Source organism: Chaetura pelagica, unplaced genomic scaffold (genome assembly GCF_000747805.2).
Source record: "Chaetura pelagica isolate M959 unplaced genomic scaffold, ChaPel_1.0 scaffold192, whole genome shotgun sequence".
Taxonomy (NCBI): Eukaryota; Metazoa; Chordata; class Aves; order Apodiformes; family Apodidae; genus Chaetura; species Chaetura pelagica.
The window spans coordinates 1,513,390-1,529,136 of record NW_009952570.1 but is presented as its reverse complement, the minus strand read 5'-3'; the positions used below and the strand labels follow the sequence as shown (position 1 = coordinate 1,529,136).

At 42.7% G+C, this 15,747-nt stretch overlaps 1 protein-coding gene across 4 annotated transcripts in view; it reads right to left on the bottom strand.

Annotated features, from left to right (window-relative positions):
* Positions 1 to 1,167: 1,167 nt before the first annotated feature.
* ATG16L1 (autophagy related 16-like 1 (S. cerevisiae)) overlaps positions 1,168 to 15,747 on the bottom strand; it is a 20,923-nt gene continuing 6,343 nt past the window's right edge. Inside the window, exons 6-18 of one of the 4 annotated variants that reach the window (XM_009993511.1) lie at positions 12,774 to 12,863; positions 11,962 to 12,018; positions 11,705 to 11,752; positions 10,902 to 11,004; positions 8,428 to 8,533; positions 8,239 to 8,309; positions 6,638 to 6,709; positions 4,104 to 4,224; positions 3,184 to 3,289; positions 2,529 to 2,678; positions 2,114 to 2,161; positions 1,659 to 1,760; positions 1,168 to 1,280 (exon numbers count right to left, since the gene is read on the bottom strand). In XM_009993511.1, the coding sequence (XP_009991813.1) occupies positions 1,187 to 1,280; positions 1,659 to 1,760; positions 2,114 to 2,161; positions 2,529 to 2,678; positions 3,184 to 3,289; positions 4,104 to 4,224; positions 6,638 to 6,709; positions 8,239 to 8,309; positions 8,428 to 8,533; positions 10,902 to 11,004; positions 11,705 to 11,752; positions 11,962 to 12,018; positions 12,774 to 12,863 (1,168 nt within the window). In that variant the 3' untranslated portion in view covers positions 1,168 to 1,186. The remainder of the gene's footprint in view (positions 1,281 to 1,658; positions 1,761 to 2,113; positions 2,162 to 2,528; positions 2,679 to 3,183; positions 3,290 to 4,103; positions 4,225 to 6,637; positions 6,710 to 8,238; positions 8,310 to 8,427; positions 8,534 to 10,901; positions 11,005 to 11,704; positions 11,753 to 11,961; positions 12,019 to 12,773; positions 12,864 to 15,747) is intronic. The other 3 variants (XM_009993513.1, XM_009993512.1, XM_009993514.1) reach the window with 3 other exon arrangements.

Genomic DNA, 15,747 nt, shown 5'->3' with positions numbered 1-15,747 from the left:
GTAAAACGCTATCAGGGAAGAAGAAAATAAAGTGCAAATAAAAAGGCAATAAAACGCTGGTGGCTTGTCTCGAGGCCCAGATGATGTGGAAAGGTTTGACTGGATCAAGTTACGTCAGGTAGCTCACATCCAACCACATCTTGGTTATGGATGCTCAAACAGGGACATAGCCAAGACACTGCTCTGCAGCACAGAGGGCTCCAGCGCAAACAGGAATATTGCACGTGTGCTCAAGATGGGGGCAAATGGCCTGGATTCGCCAGCATCAAAACCATGGATTTGGGATTTAACTCCACTGCTCCCCTGTGTTCTACTGACAGCCGCCAGGACAGGACGGATGAACAGAGAAAGGGGCCAAACATCTACACTCTGGTACCAAAGTCACAGTATGACTACGTTCCTTATCACAGCAGCACAACAAAAGTAGAACTTCTCTCTCCTCACACCCAGTACCCAAGCTGTCTGTGGAATAAAGATTTAAAACCTCCTATTTTTGTGATACCCAAGCTGCTGAAGGGCATTTTAACAAATGGCTGCAGAAGTCCTGAAGAAGAGACCATTGCCTTAAGGACAGGTGAAACCAACTCAGAGTTCACATGACAGTGCTGGAGGACTGGTGCCAGGATCAGAGCAGACCTTACTTGAACTGGGAACTCAAAGGGAGAGCTGCCAGAGCCACAGGAGACAACCTTCAAAAGCTGTTCCAACACTCCAGACTGTCTAGGCCCTGTCCACATTTCAGGATCTTGCCAACCCATACCTGAACCAGGCCACAAGAACAGAACGCAGGAGACAGGACACGTATTAAGTCAGCATACACAGTAACTTCTTTCCAGCTCAGAAGTGCCGTCGACTCATTTGTGTGACAGGGTATTTGGCACAGCTGCCTGGTGAGGAATCCCACTAATATCTTCAGCTCCACTGGTGCATAGATACTGCATGTAAAGGCAGGACTAAGGAGCATTCTCCATCCAGAGCAGCTAATCCCTTGCTGAGTCCAAATGCCACAGTGCAGTTATGACCACAACAAGTCTGACTCAGACTCCTTCTCCATTGCTTTAAACCTTTCCTCTGGAAGTGAAGACCATGTGCTTGTCAATATCCCTGCTCAGGATGGATTTGTGCTGGGGTGTCCGTGCTGTGGGCCCTGGCCCGCTGGTCACTCTGCCTTCCACCCCCTGTTGGGTCAGAACTCGGCCCACAGGACAGCCTTGTTCCCTTTGTCCACACTCACCACGTGGGCACCTGCTGGGGACCACGCCACTGCGTTGATACAGGAGCTGCAAGGGAAGCCAGATGCCAGGTTAGAAGAAAGCTGAATTCCATGACAGCAGTTAACACTGGAATGAAACATGAGAGCACTCTAAATATCAAAGAAAAGGCACTTTCTTAGCTCTCAAAAGACTCTTGCTTTTGGTAAGCCTAAGAGAGATGCATTTTCATCTGAATATATTAAATGCGTTTTATTAGAATCATCTCAATAACAAACCTAACCTTACTTCTAGAGAATAGTGCCATGAATCCACAAAGGATCTGCATACTAAAATTCTCACACTGCACCAGCAGTTACAAAGCTGTGTGACTCCAGCTCTTCCATAGCTCAACAAGATCCACAACCCAGATCCCCACTTCAGAGCACACAGCCAGTTTCCTCTCACCTGTGATGCTTTGCAAGTGTCCTCTCCAATTTCCCAGTGAGCACATTCCAAATGTAGAGGGCCCCATCAGCTGAACCAGCAGCCACATAGTTACCATCAGGGCTAGGAGACCAGAGAAGGTGCAGAAGGAAAGAAGACATTTTAATGACAGCAATTTGTCAACACAAATCATCGTTCCACTCTCAACTTCCTAAACAAGTAACTTGGCATGAAATAATCTTTTCTCATGTGTTACCAGCTGCTAAGATGTGAAAGCACTTTGGAATCAGAAGGCCTCCAAGACACTGGATCAAGATCTACAGACACACTCTGTCTTGACCAAGAGGTAACCTTGGGAAAATCACACACTCTGCCCCAGTTTTTCTAGCTGCAAATGGGGACAATGCAGCCAAGCATCATGGATCCCTTTTGCTGGGTAAAGATTTATCAGATATCTTGCTTATATTAAACCTTACCTGAACACAACTCTTGTCCAGTCAGAGCCACATTTGAATCCCTGGGCGCTGCAAAGTGAGAATCAGAGAAGTGTAAATTCATTTTTAAGAAGACAGACTTCCAGGATCTCACTGAGGAGCATCGTAAGGATTTCTACATGGTTCAGAATAAGATTCAATTTCCCTTTATCACAAGGTCAGATTTCTCATATATCCTCCTCCCAATCACATCTGACCAAATACATTCCTCTAGGCCAAAGACTTCTAAGCCAACCTTTCTTCTTCAAAGAGGTAAATAAAAAGGTCCATCAGAGCAGATCTTTGCTGTTAAGACTTCAGAGAGAACTTAGCTACCCACTGCAAAATAGTCCATCACTGAGGGCAATCTTCAATCCAAAATGTTGAAATTCATCATGTTCTTGTGGAGAACACTCACCTGAAAGTCTGCTTGACAGCACTAACCCGCAGGTCAATGATCTTCAGTAGATCATCGCGGGAACAAGTCAGAAGGTCTGTTCGCTCTGAGTTCAGGTCCAGAGCTGTGATTCTTCCAAGCAGCTCCAGTTCTTTTACTATGCTTTCAGTCCTAAAGACAGAAAGAAAAAAAGAGAGAAAGAAACAAAGAGAGAATAAGCCAGGGTCCAGAAGCCAAACCACTGCATCAAAACTTGTCCCAGTGTGGAAGAAGATAAAAAGAATTACTGGTTTATCCTCACATTTTGATTCTTTCCCAAGCTAGACCTCACTCTGTGGATAACATCTCCAGCCAATAATTATATGCTATTTTCACCACAACTACCCCACCCTCTGAATGACATCTAGAACAGCAAGTACTGAGCAATGCAAGATATTTACAAGAAAGCAGACTGCCTTTTCAGATGCCTTTCTGCATCCCCCCACAAAAAATCCAAAACCCAAACCACCAAACAGAATAAACACAGTGACAGAAGTCTCCTTCAATGGCCTTCTGCAGCTCTTAGAACAGTCTCAATAGCTTCCAGCCTTAGGAAGAAGAGTTCCCTTGTTCACATTTTAGTCAGCCAGCAATCTCATAACCATTCCTACACTATGTGGTCTCTCACAAGTTTTACCTGATGTCCCAGAAACGAATTTTCTTATCAAAATGTCCACTCATTACACATTGCTCAGTACAGACGATGTCGTTGCAGCTAGATCCTGCAAACACTGTTTTTATACCTGGAAAAGATAAGCCAACAGTGACACAATTAATTTTATACTGTACAATCTGATGAAAACAGAGACAGAAAATAATCACTGTACCACACACAATGGCCACACAGAGCAGCATCCAAGGAGTGCCTAAGGGCAGGCAAACTCTGGATTGGAATAATCCTGACTTAAGCCTTCAACAACCTCTCTGTCCTTCTCAATCTCCATGGCTAATATCCCTTTAAAGGCTCTCACAACAGCAGCTTTACTTCCATTTTGTTACTAAATAACATGAACTGTCTCCTTGACCTATGTTTGCGGTTCAGGTATCAAGGTAACCCTGAAGGTCAACTTTCCCTAAGTGCAAGCAGGTTTAAAAGCCATCAACAGGAGAAAAGGCAAGGAAATAAGGTGCTGCTCCTAAAGAAATATCTGGATCCTAGTGTTTTCTTCCTTTGAGATGTTGAAACTTTTGGTACTTTTCCAAGTGACATTTTCATCCACTTCAGGGTTAAAAACTCTGACCTGGCTCCAAGTCTTTAGTGGAAGACTGAATCATCCACCCCCACCATGATAAACAAAGAATACTCAAAGAACACAGCTGCTCTTAGTGTAATGGAATTAGCAGCAATTCCTGCATGCACACAATTTCTTATTCTGATTTCAGGTAACAGGCAGAAAGAATCTGATTACTTGAACAGGAGCAGAAGATGGCGTGGCTGCTGGCTTTTGCTGTTTTAGCCTAGTGAGAGGATGATACAACCTGGCTGATGGCAGAATCCCATTTACACTCAGCAGAAGCACAGAACATGGGTGAAAGACAGAAGTCTTGTTTCCTTACAAACTTTGCTGCGGAGGTCCCAGAGCTTGAGGGTCCTGTCATGACTCCCCGACACGATGCGCGCGTTGTCCAGCAGGAACTTGGCTGACAGGACCTTGCCACTGTGACCTGTCAGGGTGTGCTGGGGATGAGAGATTTACATGGTTAAACTGCACCCTTCCACTTGTTCGCAGCTAACTAGTTCTCCTATTTATTAACTCAAAGAATCTTAAACCATAATTTGTATTTCTGCTGCATTCCTTGGAGAAAAAACAACTATTCTGGCTAAGACTGAGTAGGAGTGTTAAGTACCACAGAGCTCAGGCTGCAGCTGGGGACACAAGTTCCCCTTGGTGGCAGCTTCTCTAGCTCCTCAGGGAACCTACAAGGTCTCTTCCAACAGTCCACACACCTACACTTCATGGACAGATGGCAACTACTACACAGCCTTGCAGCAGTGACAACAAGAGGTTAAAGCATGCTGAAATGGAAATTGTGTCTTCAGCTTTTTATTATGAGCTTCTCTCAAGGATACAACAGGGTCTATAGTATCAACTGTTGTTACATCTTCAAGCCTGAAAGCTGAGACAACCAGAGATTGCAGAAAAGCTCCCCGTGGCAGTTTCTGTAACTGCAGGGGTAGGCTCTGTGGGGCTAAGAACATGAACCATGCTCACTTCTAATTGCTGAATTTACATACTCAATCACAAACCAGATAATGAATGACTGAAGAGAGAACTGAAAAATGAGAGAAATCTTTGGTATGTAGTTAGATTTTTGTAACTACTCAAAGGACTACCAAAATCCAGAAAAGCCTGAAACAACAGAAAGGAATGGGAACAAAGTTTGGAAAAAAGCAACCCTGATGCACAACACAAACTCTGAAAGAACACATCATTCTATAAAGACCACTTTGTCTTAAGAAAGGACAAATTCCAGAAAGGAAGATCTAAACTTCACCCTGCTTATCTCTTCTGCTCTTGCTGCACAGCCATTAGGTACAGATATTTGCATTTTAGTAGGGAGTTTGTGGCCAAATTTACCATGATTTCAACTTCACTGTCTCCTGCTCACATGCAAACCATGACAAACCAACACCACACACACAAAGGAAAGAATGAATCAGAGAATCACAGAAAGGCTTGGGTTGGGAGGGACCTTAAAGATTGTCTAGATCCAACCCCTCTACATGGGCAGGGACACCTCCCATTAGATCAGGTTGCTCCAAGCCCCATCCAACCTGCTCTTGAACATTTCCAGGGATGGGGCTTCCATGACCTCCCTGGGCAACCTCTACCAGTGTCTCTCACCACCTTGACATTAAAGAATTTCCTCCTAATATCTAATCCAAATCTCCCCTCTTCAAGTTCTAAACCATTGCCCCTTATCCTCCCTCTACATGCCTATGGAAAAAGTCCTGCCCTAGATTTCTTGTAGGCTTGTACCCTTTAGGTATTGGAAAGCCACTATTAGGTCACCTTTAAACCTCTTCTTCACCAGGCTGAACAACCCCAACTTCCTCAGCCTATCTTCATAGGGGAATAGAATGCACTGTTTTCTCTCAGCAAACAGTGAATGCACTCACCCAAAGCTGGTGGTCACCGAAGACACCAAAACATTACAGGAAGATACTATGTAGCCAAGGTGGATGCTTGCAGGGATAACTATCTTTCTGTAGGGAGTAGTCTATAGTCTGGTTAGCTTTTATTCAAACACAATAGCAGGTTTTTCAGCCAAACAGAAGCTGCAAAAGAACCAATCTTCTTCATTTTCCTAAATGAAACCTGACATGTCTTCAGTGAGAACTACCCAGTGAATTACAATGCAACTGTAAATTGTAATTGACATGTGAAACCTCAGACTGAGAACATCAGTTAGCACCTTCCTAAACTAAAATGTTGAGGAAAAGCGTACAAAGGAATGACAATTAAAAAAGCTTTTTGAAAGCTGCAGAGAAACTTTTCTTTTAGTCCAAAGGTAAATCCTTCTTTAAACTAAAGCTAAGTGTTAGAGAAGAAGGTGAACACAAAGGAGTTTGGAAGAGAGAAGGAATCTTTCAAAAGCCATTGAGATAAAGTCAAACACTTCCAGGCTTGCTGCCTTTAACAGCAAAGGAAAGGACTCCTTTTCAAGAACACAGCTCCTGACAAAACAAAACAAAAAAATCCCTCTTTTCTCTTCTGCAAACTCTTCAGCAGTCCTCTCCTTGGACTGAGGCTACAACATTGAAGTGGCTCTCCATAAACCATAAGAAGCATGTAAATTGCCAGAAGGGGATGCAAAAGTGGATTTGGGTTATGTGGTAAGGTTTTTCTACCAGGGGTCTGTATTGTGAAAAAAATGCACTGACTGGAGTTTCCTGCAAGGCTGCAGAGACCAATACTGTATTTTGGGTCTTGGCCTCAAGACCCTTAAGAGAAATAAAGATCCTGTTAACAAAAATGATTATTGAAAGTGCTTGTAAATGCCCAACTTCCAAATCTGCCTTGTCCCCATTATACAAAACTAGAAAAAAACAAACAGCCTGAGCACCCCTTTGCCTCCAGAAGACTCACCCGTAATCGATTGTCATCAACTGTCCAGATTCTGCTGGCAAAATCATTGGAAGCTGCTAAGAGGTAAGAACCCTGTGAAAACAAGATTAATTTAAAACTACTGATGCAAGTCAATATGCAAATTAAACTCAAAACATATTGCCAATAAATAATTAAATCAATGTTAGGGCTATATTGCCAAGGAAAAAAACAACCAAAAGAACACAACCACAGCAGCACATGCCAGGAAGCAACAACTTCCAAAAAGGTTATGGCTTATTCTTCTCCTCTAAATGTCAGTGATTTGTAGAATCACTACTACAGATAAAAGGAATAACAATAACCAGACCAGAAAGGACTTTCTCCTTTCCTTTCTGCTGCAGTGAGGAAGCGGGTTCTACTTTACCCTCACCTATTGGGGATTTTTTCCTCTTTTTCAATTTTTCCACTGAGAAAAAGCCCCACATCATCTACCCCCACTGCTTAGACTGGCCTCAGAGTGGAATTAGCCCAAATCTTGTAATTTGCATTACAATTCTGACACCTTCAACCAAGATTCCAAAAATTAAATCTATCCAAGGAGAAAGAAATTCAGTTTTTTGTGGCTTTAGGCTCATGTCTCTTCCAAGTCATCCATGATGGAGAATCGGACACTTTAACATTCATTCTTGCACTTCTGTCCATCTCAAAAGACTTTCCTGAATGCCTAATGCCCATTAGCATCCCACCTAAGGCATTTCTCACCTCAAAATGTATTCAAGCAGCTTGCCAAAATCAGAACTAGCTTTTCCTGCAGATTACCAGTGCCAGCAAATCTCTAATGAGCTGGTCAGTGTCCAAAGGAAGGATCCTTTTGGGTGTGTATCAATGAAGTTCAGCAAATAAAAATCACCAAGTGGAAGAAAAGATGTCAGCTTTGGTCTACTGTCCATGCAGCAGAGTACTGTGTTTTGGGAGAGGTCTCAGAAGAAAAGTCAGATCACATGTCCAGTTATAACAATCCAAGACCCAAAACTCCTTCAAGTGAAGACTGCTGGATGCTGATCCCAGTCAAGTCTCCAGTCCTTCAGGTTAACATGAACTGAGCACACCCCAGGCTGTCAGCAAATACCCTGCCAGCCATACCACGACTGTGCCATTACTGGTGAGAAACTGCTGGGAGAACAGGTCATGGAAGCACCTGTATTGGGATAATCAGACCTTTTACTGTTCATCACAGACCTCAATAGAGCAGGTATGGAAACAAACTTCACAGAAATAGAGCCTCACTGTATTTGCTGCTTCTGTGCTGTTGCGGCAGCTTTAGTGGGAAGCTGAAGGATCATTTTTTACTTTAGAAAAAGCCTAGAGTATTTTATTGCAATTTTATCAAAATAGTCCTTAACAGCCCATTTCTGAGCTGCATATAACCTTCTGGACTGCAGAGCAAAGATGAGAATTACAGACCACATTATATGAAATAAGGATGTATTTTTAACTATTTGCAGTTACTCTTCTAAGTATTTTAACTCATTTCTTAGGTAACTTTTCAAGATGTTAGAATGGCAATTGACAGCAGAGCACAACACAATTAAAATAATTTATTCCCAATCACAAACAGTGGATATTGCACAGATACTCACAGCACTATCAAATTCTATGCTTGTAATCCCAGCATTACTACCAGAGAGGGAACCTTTGGGCTCACACCTATCTGCACAGAGAAAGACAAACAAAACTTAAGCAATGGATTAGAACAGAAGCTGACACAAAGTGAACTATTATATGAGTTTGTTGAGCACCCCACCAAACCCCAAAGCAAACCAGTTTACCTCCCAGGACTTCCCAGAGCTTAACCCTCCGGTCCATGCCTCCTGTGGCTAGTAACCGGGAGCCAGGGCTGAACTGCACTGCATTCACCTCCCCATCATGTGCATCCTGAGGAGAGGGAGGAACAGAACAGCCACCCAAAATGGAATTAACACAGACCCAAGAAAAAAACAGACTAGAAAGCTATAGAACTTTAAGGCTATACAGAACCAGAGCTGTAGAACTTTCAGCAGTATATAGGAAACAAAGGCACAGACAAACTCTGCTGTGGTTGGTAAGTGTACAGACAGAGCACCAAGGCTGATATGAAGAAAAAAAGAAAAAGCACATAAAGAAAACACTTAGCAAGGACTCAAAAGTGATAGTAAACTGCCAGAAGCCTTACAAGGCTTTGTAAGTTTAGGCCTTGTGAGGCAAGACTCATAAATTGCAGCAACATAAAGAAATTCAGGCAAGGACAGGAGAGAACACAGTAACAGGTGATATGCTGTAGAAGAAAACTAGCTTTTCATTTCTCCATCTGGAGCCAGCCATGGAATACGATCCAATCAGTTCATGCACCCACAGAACACAAGTCAGACTTGAGTTAGGGAAGTCTTCTAGCAGACAGCACAACAGGTTAACTGCATTGATGAGAACACTGCTTCCTCCTGGTGAATTAGTACCAGCAGATTTGCGACAGCACCTTCCCTCACAGCTTGTGGTCCAACAGTGTCTCTGATCTGCAGCTGCAGTGACACTGTTGCACCGCTGCTTTCCCACAGCTTAGTGTTTTGAAGCTTGAGCTGGCCACTTAATAGTGATTCTTGTCCTTTTAAAGCCATCAGAATGTTAAGACTCTTTCCTTTTTTATTAATTTCACAGCTTTAAACCACTTACCCACACTGCACATTATAGTACATAGTAGCACATTATTAATTAATCTGCTTTTAAATTCCTTTTAAAGTATTTTCAGTAACTGCTCTTTCAAAATCAGTTTTTCTGGAAATTCATCTTTTTCTGGAACTTGTTACTTGAATTTGATCTGCCACCTCATCATATTTAAGGGTCATCACACTTCAAACCTGATCTTTCTACAAGTGCAGAAGAGCCATTCAGAACAAAACTGGTCAAAGGTCTTGCCTAGTAACTATGCCCAAGAATGATGGCTGAAGCGAATCAGTTCTTCACCTTTCCAGGTCTGTTCTGTTCGTTTATCCAGAAGTGAGGCTGCTCTGTTCCCTCTATCTGCCAAACCTTTGCTTGCCTTCATTCCTGGAAAGCTCTGCTGGACCTAGACACCTCCTCACACTTCACCTGGGCTCCAACACAGATCACATCCAGAAGGAACACAAGGTTTCCCATGAAATGAGTAGGGACATTTTCCTTCTAATACTGCAGTGCTAATCACACATCAGCTTCAGACTGCCATGGTCTGACAGGCTAACTGCTGCAGCCATTACTGCTCCTGCTGCAGGATGGGGAATTGGAAAGGGCAGCATTCCATAGGCTGCCCAGACTGGGGGCCAGCACAGTCTCCTGTGGTTTGCTCCCCTACGTTGAGCAGACAGGCTGCGTTGCTCTTGGAAGTTCAGGTGACATTGCAGAAGATCAAGAGAAAGATGAAAAGAACAGAACTTCTTGCATGGTTCTTGAAAACCTCACATAGCTTTGCAATACCTTTGATGATGAAATGAGCCAGCCTTGTATCTGTTGATCAACTGTGCTGGCTGTATACAGCCACAGGAGGAGAGAGGTTGCAACACATACTGCAGCCATCAATACCTCCTCTGATGGCTCCCTATTCAAGCCAGCTCCAGCAGTCAATTAAGTTATGACTCTAAGTCACTTTATATCCATGAAATATCCATATCCAGCAGTGGAGTGCCTGAGAAAGCTCAAGAGGAATGTTGAAACAATGAGCTGTGTTACAAGACAATTCACCACTATCTCTTCCATTCAGAAGGTATTTAAGGAATTTAAGTTTGGCCTTGTGAGGCCAAAACAATGCATAAAGGAGGTCTCAGCTTGAAAACTTTAGATCACACACAACAAATGAAGACACCCCACTACCATGAGCTCCTCTTCACCACCCTCTTAACCACCCTCTGTTGGATGACATTCAGTGCCACAACTCCCTTCACTGTGGAGAACTGGAACTGAATTAATCCTAAAGTGTCAGCAATCTCTTTCTCAATCATAGCTCTACTACAGCATGATAGAACACGGACTGCTGGGAGCCAGGAGGGTAATGGAGTGTGATTCCCTTGTGCCCTCAGACCTTTTACTGTTCATCATCGACCTCACTCAGACAGACATCGAGCACATTGGCTCTGAGAAGCATTCAGGCTAAGAATTAATACAGGCTAACAAATCAAGCTTCTTGCTTGGCATTGTTTCTAGGAGTTCCAGGAGATCAGTTCCCACACAGATAGGATTCACTCCCTACAAAGACAGTACAAGGAATGGTAAACCCCAGAATTCCTTCTATACTTACAAAGACACATATGGCAGTGGTGGGCACTCTTACTTCTTTACTGGCACCTGGATGTGGCTCTACATTATCCTGGGGAGCAGGGAATGAGGACAAAGAACGTCTCCTGAGATGAAACAAAGTAGAAATATTTTAAAAAGAGAAATGAATGCTGTTTGTCTTGAGTTCATCCATATCTCTACCTGTCACTTATCTACACTGAACAGTGATGTAAAAATGGAGGAAGGAGTTTAACTTCTGTTTATCCCATCTTTTAAAAATTACATTTGTCATCTAGCATGACATCCACTTGACTTTAGATATTTCATGGTATGCCAGATAAGTTACCTGAACTGATTACTGACCTAACTTTGGAGCTTTTTTTTTAATAGGAAAGAGAAACATGGGAGTGAGTGCAGCTGGAGAGACTGCAACTCCATCACTGTGCCTAGGGAGACTCAACACCATTGCAGCGCGACATCCCAGGCAGCACAAGGCTCCACTCAAACGCTCAGGCTCCACCTTTAAGCCAAGATCATCCACCCAGTGCAGCACTTGGCTTAGGACCAGCTCCACTCTAGCCACTAAGCACAGAACCCAATGATTTCTTGAAAATAACCCTATTAAAGGAGCAAAGTGCAGTGGAAAGTAAGAGCAAACTCCATGTATTCTCTCCTCAAAGAGGGGCTCATTGCCTCTCTAACTGTAGACCATTTCTAGCCAGTGTTAGCAACATTTGAAATGTAATCAGGATAATACAGCTATGTTCTGTGTTACTTCAATAGAGTACATTCACATGCTGGACTAAGAGTGGATAATGTTTTCACCTGGCAGCATCAGAAGATTGATGTCCCAAAAGGGGAGACTCAGACAGACTGGAGGGAAAGGTCAGAGGTCAGCACACGGCAAGATGGAAGAAACAGGAAGTTGAGAACAAGAAAAAAAAAAAGAAAGGCAGAAGCTAGAAGAAAGGCTGAAATTATTTGTTCGTATTCCTTGCATCACCAAGATTTTGGTGTACATTGAAACCAATATATATATAAAAAAAACCAACACAACAGAGGTGAAAAGAGTTCTAACCTACCCAAAGATATTAGTGATAGAGTCCAGAAGGCCTCCAGCTGGCTGGGAGAGTCGCTTACTGAAGGAGGGGAGGACAGGTTTAAACCTCATGAATAGCTTCTCCACATAAAGATCAATACAAACACATTTCATAGCAATAAGTCTCTGGAAAGACTCCCTCCCCTGCAGACCCAGCCCAAAGACAGAACACCAAAGGCTGGCATCAGTTCAAAAGTCACCAGTAACTACGACTCAGAACACAAGTGAAGTTTCTTCACTACTCCTCAAATTCCATCCTGTGGATTATTGGGTTTAGATACAACAGTCTGCTAAGCCTGCAGTTTCAATCAAATTAATCCATGCTCTCATGTGGATCTCTCTTACTTTCCACTCACTGCTATTTTAGAGGAAGGAAGAGATGCATTTAGTCTAGGTAAAGTATTTTCAGCATTTCAGCTAATTCCAAAAACCTAGGTATTTGCGAAGTCACATTGGTATCTTGTAGAGTAACAAAGATACAATACAACAGGCATCACAATACCCATTTGATTTTCTTTTTGGCTTTTAGATCCCTGTTTTTAAAGATTAGACACAGATTTTTCAGGGACTAGTTTAATATTTTTTAAACCAGTAGAGGGAAACCAGCATCTCTAGAGCATGGTATGGTAACAGAACACAGCACATGAGTTTCATACTACTCTGGTGGAAGCACTAAGCTGTGTTCCAGCTAAAGGCAACTAAAATGCCATAAGTAACATTCCTAACATTGTTCCAACTCTTATACCCCTTGTTATTCCTCAGTGACAAGATACAAAAAAATCTTTGTCTACAAACCTGGATGTTCGGCTGACAGCTCGCACTGGAGACGTCTCCTCAGCAGTGTCAGAGGTTTCATCTGCAAGTACTTCAATATCATCATCCCTGCTGGAGGGAGAGAAAACACTTTTGTTTTCAATCAGCCAGAGCTTTCTATGGAAACCACTAACAGATGGATACCAGCTGAATGGAGGGTACTGCTCCAGGGTCTGTGGGCCCTGAGCCTAGCCCTCACCTAGTTTGCTCAGCAGCAGTAAGAAGGTCAGTAGCTCCAGACAACACAAACATTTCTGAGCTGTCACTGTCAGTGACAACATATTCAGCTGACAATGTCTGAAAACCAGTACATGTAAGGCACCTACATTTTAGATTTTTCTTTCCAGCTGTCAATTACACTCTCCACTGACAAGAGAGTTGGATTTCTCCCCCCCCATACTTATGCTGACGTCCTTTCCTGGTTCTCTTTACTACAGATATGCAGCCCCACAGACAGCATAAGGACCTATCACCTTTCAGTAAGACCTTGCTACAGAATGAACTGTATTTGCTGGTACAGTTTGAATAGCAAAAACATGAGTTACTGCAACCCCTAATACAGGTGATACCCTACTTTCCCAGCACTTTTTTTCACTGCTCCAAAACAAGGACATATTTTCACTTTCCTTCTTTATCCACACCAAAGACATCTAGATACTTTCTGTACTGTTGTACCTCAGTGCTGCTCCAGGCTATTTTGGTACACTTGACTGAAGTGTGAGGTTACAACACCTATACCATAAATTAATCCACTGAACTAAGCTAAAGCTAAAAGGTTAGTCATCATGGGCACTGACAGTCTGCTGGTTTTTCCTTCCATGATGATTTTTCCTCCACTGCTGATTTTGCAGGACAAGCTATTTTTAAGCACTATCAACCTGATGACATCTGACTGAACAGGAACTTTAAACTCAGCATTTAAGTAGGAATAAACCAATTCCTACTCTAAATTGACACTCAGCAAAAGAATTTAAGAGAAAGTGCCCATTTTTAATCTCTCATTTCAGAATATGGCTGCACTTCCAATTCTAAAATTTTGGAGGACAGTACATATGAAGAGGTTATGGAAAAGATATATCCCTCTTGAAAGGATCAGGATGATATTTCAATAAACCACTATCAAATTCTGCTGCTATTTCTTTTCTACAAATCTAAACTTTGAGCTATTAAAAGTGTTTGGAGCAATTCCATGCTATTCTGTCTTCACATATTTTTGAAGTGAATATAAACACCAGGGCACACTCCTTGAAATGCTGCCATTTTTCCCTTCACTAAGCAGCACATTTCCACAATACAAACCCTCCAAAATGATGAAATCAAACAGAAGGGATAAAAAAAATCTGTGAAGCAGAGTAATTTACAGAAGCAATTATTTTATTTTTTTTTAAACAGGCTTCTTTTTTCTCAGTGTCTCATACAAAAGTATTTATGAAGCACTGAGACCATCACCCCCACCACAATAGGAAGTAAAATATTCAAAATGTTGTGCTACAGCTACCTCTGAACTCAGCTCTGACAGAAAGGTTGTGCTTTGGGTAAGGCAGAGGAAGCAGCTTAACAGGGAAAGTGGCCACAGACACTGCATGTATGTTTCCCTTCACAGTGCAACATTATTTATCAAGGAGTTTAATATTCTAAGATATTACACTTGCATTTACATCAAATAACCTGGACAATAGGAATATTCACTATTCTTACGGGCTGGGAAGACAATGGCCTGTGACACAGAGGTCAGCAAGAATCTTGTCATGCAGAGTCACACCCCAATAGGCAAAGGCAAAGGAAGCATTTAAACACTTCTTAAGAAAAAAAACCACAAAGCAAAGCAAATTTTGCTAAACTAGTTGTACTGGTAACAGCTCCAATTTTCCTTTCAAAGCTCCAAGCTCTCTCACACTCCCCTCACACATGCCCTTCCTACCCACCCCAGAGGTTTGTATAGTCCCTCCTCCTGAGCAGACACACTGCTCCCATCACATGCAGGGACAAGCAGCACAGCCACCTAAGGTGGTCACACCATTGCTGACAGAGACAGCAGACACCAAGAAAAAGCCTGCAGACTGTTCTGGCACTGTGCTCTGCAGGTGTGTGGCTGTGCCACCAGCAATGCAGTACAGAATCACAGGCTGGTTTGGGTTGGAAGGGACCTTACAGACCATGCAGTTCCAACCCCCCTGCATGGGCAGGAACACCTCCCACTAGACCAGGTTGCCTCAAGCCACATCCAAACTGCCCTTCAACACTGCTAGGGATGGAGCCTCCACAGCATCCCTGGGCAACCTGTGCCAATGTCTCACCACCCTCACAGAAGAGAATTGCTTAATATCTACAGAATCACAGATCTGGTTGGAGAAAACCTTTAAGATCATCAAGTCCATCCCAATTAATTTGGTGTATCTCTGAGTTTCCTTTAATTTTCTACAGCACTGCATCATCTACATAAATACTGTTTTTCTCATGGCAATAAAGAATGAATTATCCTCAGAATAACTGCAGGGGCAGTTTCTCTGTATTTGGCTAACACAGTGCCAACAGCCTCACTGGCCTGGTGCAAGGCACTGGTACTCTCAACTGCCTACTCCAGCCAGCTGAATAAATAACACCTTGGAAGAAACATAACAGCAAAAAGAAGAGATGAGATATTCACCTCTGGCTTGCCAGGAAAAGTAACATATTTATCTATTTTTGTCCTACAGAATAAATCTCTCCTGGTATGGAAGTGGCCAATATATTTTCACCCACCATAACTCACTCAGTACCCGTTCCCACAGGAAATCCTTGAACATAATTGTAGCCTAACACTTAAAAATGCAGGTGTCTCCAGAGTATACTGCCTTCAAGATTAAAAGTCTACTTTGAAAACCAAAGGCATCACATAAGACATGTTTTTCTCCTGAGATAAGAACATATATTCACACGTCAACCATTCTTAGGACTTTCAGTCCAAGCACCTATT